Raw genomic sequence first — 5,761 nt, forward strand, 5'->3', positions numbered from 1 at the left:
GGAAAGGACTATAACATGGGGCTCTCTGGCTGGGTGACTTTGGGCAAGTTGCTTAACCCCTCTGGGCCTCAGGCTTCACCTTTGTAGAGTGGGAATGGTAACGGCTTACCTCGTGGGTGAGGATGTCATGAGCTAATCCTTGCTGAACACTTAGAAAAAGGACATGACGGTAGCGAGTTCTGGGTAAATAGAACCCACAATTGTGCAATAGTTATTCCCAGAGGGTTTGAAACATCCCATTGGCTTTTGTTATTGGATAGCCGAACAAGACTATAAAATCATAGGACTTCTATAAAGACATGCAGTCGTCTTAGTTTTCAGTAAAGTAGGATGAAAACATGTCACAGTGTCATTAGGCAGATAAGGATATTTTGTATACAGTGGGGCCTTGACTTACGAGTTTAATTCGTTCCGTGACGGAGCTCGTAACTCAAATTACTCCTATGTCAAATCAAAAAGTGAACGGGTGAGACACGTGATGCTGGGCTGATGTTGTGGCGTTCACTGTGACGTTCGCTGCGCCAACTAGCGGTGGGGTATCTGAAGCTGGCTCGTAACCCGAATTTTAGCTCGCAACTCAAAGCAAAATATCGGCCGAGAGACGGCTCGTATCTCGAAAAACTCGTTAGTCGGGACACTCGTAAGTCAAGGCCCCACTGTATTTTTCCCCCTAAGCTAACCGTTGCTGTTCAAGTTGATGTAACTTTTCTTCTAAATTGCTTTGGAACTTGGCAAGGTCAAAACTCACGAGTCCTGGTTCATTAAAACCAGCCCAGCAAGAGGTCTGAATCTGAGACTTGGACAGAAAGGAAAATTTATGAGTTTTCAAATCCTGGGAGACTGCCGGAGTCAGGCTCCCTGAGAATTTCTGGCTTCCTGCCCTCTGGGCACGGAGGAAGGGTGCTCTTCCTGCACCCTTGGGGTGTGGGGGGATGGCCTAATGACCACTTCTGGCCAGTAAGCTGGGAGTGGAAATAACATGGTGTCACAAGATTCAACCTTCAATTGCTGGTGAGAAAACAAACGTTTAGTCCCTCAGGCCCAGCCCCTGGCCACATGCCAGAAAGTGATGGCACCATGACCTAGAATTCCCCAGTAAATGTAACTCAGGCCTCCAGCCATGGAAAAAGCCTCAGCTAATCTCTGTGGAAGCAACAAACCTGATGGTTTTAAGCCACGAGAATCCGAGAATCCGAGAATCCGAGGTGAGTTGTTATTGCAGCGTAACCTCGCCGATCCTGACGGAAGGCGCCACCAGGAAGAAAAGGTGTGTTGTTTCCTGTACTCAGTAGGAATGACTTGCCAGGGCCTGCATGATGCTGCGAAAAGGCTCGGGAACATTCCGAGTCGGGGATAGGTGGGCTTTCCGTGATGTGGTTGGCCCTCTGCATTCGCTCTCTTTGCAGACAGAATCAAGGTCAGCCTTCGCTTGGCGAGCTGTCTATGGGCTGACTTGGAATTCTCACTGAATGGGGTTGGAAAGAAGGAACATTCTGTAGTTTCTCTGAACCACATTGGCGTTCAGGCGTTCTAACGGCTCAGATACGCTGCTGCTCATTTTAGCAGACAAGGAAGTAAGTGGGGGGAATGTTGACAGTACTGAGGACCAGCTGTTTGCAGATGATCTGAACCAACCAGTCTTTCATTTACCTCCCAAGCCCAGAAGCCTGAGCAGGGTAACCTGGGCCTGTTAGCACAGGAATCTGGCATTTTTGCACCGATGACATGTGCGCTTTCTGTCGTCGTTTTCCTGGAGGATTTCCATTGGTCCTCTGGCTCCAGCCTTGTTTTCTGGGACGCTGGTCCCCCTATTCTCACTCCCCAACACTTTCGGCCACACATTCTCTTCTGCTCTCAAGTCAACCTTCTCTCTCGCACCTCTGAGCCGTAGTACTAGCTGTTCCCCTGTTGGAATAACTTCTCCCTTTACTGTTCTCCTGGCCAACTCCTACTCATCAGCTTAGAGGTCGCTTCCTCCGGGAGGCCTTCCCTGACTTCTCAGTCTAATGAAGATTCTCTGCGATGGAGACTCACCCCCTCTGTGCCTAGCAAAACCCTCAGGCCACCCAGCTATACCTGCTTGTTTCCCTGCGCTTCCGTAAGATCCGCGAGGGCAGGCGTGTGTGTCTCTCGTTCCCCTTTGTGCCCCCGTGACCACCACATGTCCTGGGAGGAGTCAAGGAGGGGAAAGGCCACAGTGTCCATTGGCACGGGCTGACCTGGCGTCTGTCTCACGTGGCTTTCTAATTTATGGGAAGCCCACCCGTCCATTGGGGACCTGCATTCCAAGGCATATCCTGATGAAAAATGCTTAACTACCTCAAAGGGCTGTCAGAGACTGAAAGTGGCCGTCGGTACAGATGTGTCCACATCACCCCGGAACCCCTCTGACCCTCCACCATCACATCCTGGTCAAGAAATTGCTCCCAGGCCCAGCCTGGACCCTCCCCCCCCCCCCCCAGGAAGTCTGCACTGAGTCAAGTGCCCTGGGGACAGTGCCCGCTCCTTGCAAAGTTCACTGTGCCCATCACACACCTCTGTGAGACTTGGAAAGAATTTTCTCACGTAATTGCAGTCCCAGCTCTAAGATAAGCCCTGCTAATCCGAGCCCTATATTCCAGGTGGCAGTCCCGAGGCATAGAGAGATGAGAGATTTTACCCGAAGTCACAGAGCTAGAAAGTGACTTAGTGGTAAGTCAGCAGGCAGCCCAACTCCAGAGACCCCACTGTTTTCTGTAAATTGTAGTAAATAACATTATATAGTTGTATATTATATCATTATATCATTGTTATAACTATATAATCAATAGTAGTGTATGGACTAGCTCACCATGATGCAAAGAAAGAAATACACGGGCACCTGTCAACACACATGACTCTCAAGTTCAACACGGCTAGAAGTGGGCGTCCAGACACAGGAGGATAATATTAATATGAGGCTTAACCACACGCGTAAACACTGCTATACATGTTTAAGGACATACACGCACTCGTTAGTAAACTATGAAGAAACGCATGGGGCTAATGGACGCCCAGTTAGTTCAGTTTCCATTAGTCCACGGAGGGGTGGATGAGGAGAGGCCTCAGTGTGCGGGAATAGTTACCTCTCCGCCTGGTGGTGGGTATGTGGTGTGGATAACAATGCTGGTGCCCCACTCCCTTCAGCTGCTTTCACGTCTAACTTGAACTCGGGCGCCCCCGTGTGGTCAGGCAGAAGCTACCTCCTGGGACGTTGCCTGAGGTCACACCTCTGCTGGGCTTCCATCCCTTCCCCGCCCTCAAGCTCCCACTCCATACCCATCTCCCTAATGAACCCAACCTGAGACAATGCAGAGAGCCGAGCACCCCCTCCCCAGTCTGCGGCCCATGGGGAGGGCAGGAAGGAGGAGGCGCTGGCTGGGGGAGGAGGGATTGGATGGTGAGGAAGACTCCAAGGAGTAGATAGCAAATGGAGGGGAAAGGCGGCCAGCTCCCTAAGTAAGTCTATACATTCGAAGTGAACCCAATGAAAACACCAAATCATTTGCGGAGCTAGATTAGACACTTTAGTTTCACTTAAAAATAAAAAAGCAAGGAGTCAGGCGATCTGAAAGGAGGCGGGCGAGGCAGGAAGGAGGGAGGACCCAGGGGTGAGCCAGTGGGGCTGAGGGGGAGGCCCTGCGTGTGGAAGGACAGGACATAGCCCGATGGGCCCTGGCTGAGAGGCTACTGAGATGCCTGCTTCTCTCTGGAAACGGTGGGGGGCCTGAGTCTCCTCTGGGGGCCCTGCCTCCCCAGTCTGGACGGACCCTGCTCAGCAGCAGCCTGCACCCTCGCGCCCCTGGGAGAGCCATGATCTTGGTAGAACTGCGCCGCATGTCAAGTCGCCAAAGGCTGAAGGCCCTTTCCTTGCTGGCTTTTCTGCAGTGGCTGAGGTTGGATGGGAATGGGGGCGGGGGATCCCCAAGCCTTTTAAAAGGGCCAGATCCACAGGCTCCTTAGAAAGGGTGCCAGTCTCCTTTTCCGGGCCGGGCTCTTAGCGCTGACCCTGGTGCTGAAAACACCTTCCTGGGAGCACAGAGGGTGCCGTGGCAGGAAGGCCCCCCCACCCTGCCCCCACCCCCACCCCGTCCCAGGCAGACTGAAGCGGACTTCTGACTTCTACAGGAAGGGTCTCGCCTGGCCGGCGTGGCTCAGTGGTTGAGCATCAACCTATGGACCAGGAGGTCAAGGTTTGGTTCCCAGTCAGGGCACATGCCCGGGTTGCTGGCTCATTCCCAGTGCAGGGTGTTCAGGAGGCAGCCAATCCATGTTCTCTCTCATCATTGATGTTTCTATCCCTCTCTCCCTCTCCCTGCCTCTCTGAAACCAATAAGAATGTATTTATTAAAATAAATAAATAAAGGAAGGGTCTGCTTTGCACCCTGAGGGGTGAGCCTTGAATCGGTCACTCGGCAGTGCAGCCTGAATTGTCCCAGTGGGTGGGGGTGGGGGTGGGGCAAAGGCCTGCCTATGGAATAACTTGGAGCAAATGGCCCCAGGAAAGGGCGAGTTGGGCTCTAGCAGTGGGTGAAAGGGGCTGGAGTGGGAGCCCAGAAGGAGCCCTGAAGCCCAGGCTCGAGAGAGATGGAGACAAGCCCAAGGGGAAGGGTGAGGCTCAATGAGAAGTGTTTACGGACTCGGCTTCAGGAGCAATACCAGCCATTGATGCACCCACTCACCAAACCAACACGCAGGAAGGGAGGGTCTGCCATGTGCCAGGGAATATACTTCAGTGAACGGAAGGGACAAAGGCCTCTGCCCCATGGAGCTACAGGTGGGAGGCAGGCAGCGAGCAGCAGACAGAATAAGCAGATATAGTAACAGGTGGCAGGCATTGCAGCAAGAAAGAAAAACGAGAGCGGAGGAAGAGGCGGGAGGTTGCGATCTTAAATAGGGTTGGTTCCATTGAAAGGTGACATTTAAGCAAAGATTTGAAGGAGGTGAACAAGCGAGTCAGGCAGGTATCCAGGGAAAGAACATTCTAGGCGGAAAGGACAGTCTGTGTGAGCATCCGAAGGTGAGAGTGTGCCTGGGTGGTTGAGGCACAGTGAGGAGGCCAGGCTGGTCCAGGCGAAGCAGGAAGGGAAGGGGAGGGGGGCAGAGCATGTAGGGTCTCCTGGCCACTGTAGGGTCTTTGGTGTTTCCTCTTAATGTGATGGGGAGCCACGGGGTGTTATGAACAGAGCACACTCCCGTTCCCTGTGGCCACCATCCTGAGAAGAGAGTGCAGGGGCCAGGATGGAGGCAGGAGACTGTCAGGAGGCAGTGGAGGGCTCCGGGGAGAGATGATGGGCTCTGGATAGACCCTGAAGGCAGATGGGAAGTGGGGGTGAGAGAAAGAGGCGTCAAGGGTGGCACCCTGGTTTCTGGCTCGAGCAACTGGAAGGAAGGGGCTGGTACAGAACGGGGGAGGAGCTGGTGAGGGGGTGGACGGGGCTCAGAAATCCAGCTTCAGACTTGGTGGGTGGGCGATGCCTGTTCAACGCGTCGAGTAGGCAGTTGGTGAGAGAAATCTGGGAGTCACTGGCAGAGAGAGGACATTTAAAGTCAGGAACATGGACTATTTGCCACATATATGCACGAAGGCAGCACCCACCGAAGCCTTCTAATGTAGTTGTGATTATTATGTGGAAACTGAGGCTTGGAGAGAAGCGACTTGCTTAAAGTCTCACAGCTCATTGATGACAGAGCTAAATTCACACCCAGTTGGTTATCTGACTGAGGGTCTGCTCCTGGCCCC

General features: G+C 53.0%; 1 protein-coding gene across 1 annotated transcript in view; it reads left to right on the forward strand.

Moving 5' to 3' along the window:
* Positions 1-932: 932 nt before the first annotated feature.
* Positions 933-5,761, forward strand: part of CCL17 (C-C motif chemokine ligand 17) — a 15,191-nt gene continuing 10,362 nt past the window's right edge. The window contains exon 1 of the mRNA XM_023746270.1: positions 933-1,205. Coding sequence (XP_023602038.1) covers positions 1,121-1,205 — 85 coding nt within the window. The 5' untranslated portion in view covers positions 933-1,120. The remainder of the gene's footprint in view (positions 1,206-5,761) is intronic.

This window comes from Myotis lucifugus, unplaced genomic scaffold (assembly GCF_000147115.1).
Source record: "Myotis lucifugus unplaced genomic scaffold, Myoluc2.0 scaffold_648, whole genome shotgun sequence".
NCBI classification, from domain to species: domain Eukaryota; kingdom Metazoa; phylum Chordata; class Mammalia; order Chiroptera; family Vespertilionidae; genus Myotis; species Myotis lucifugus.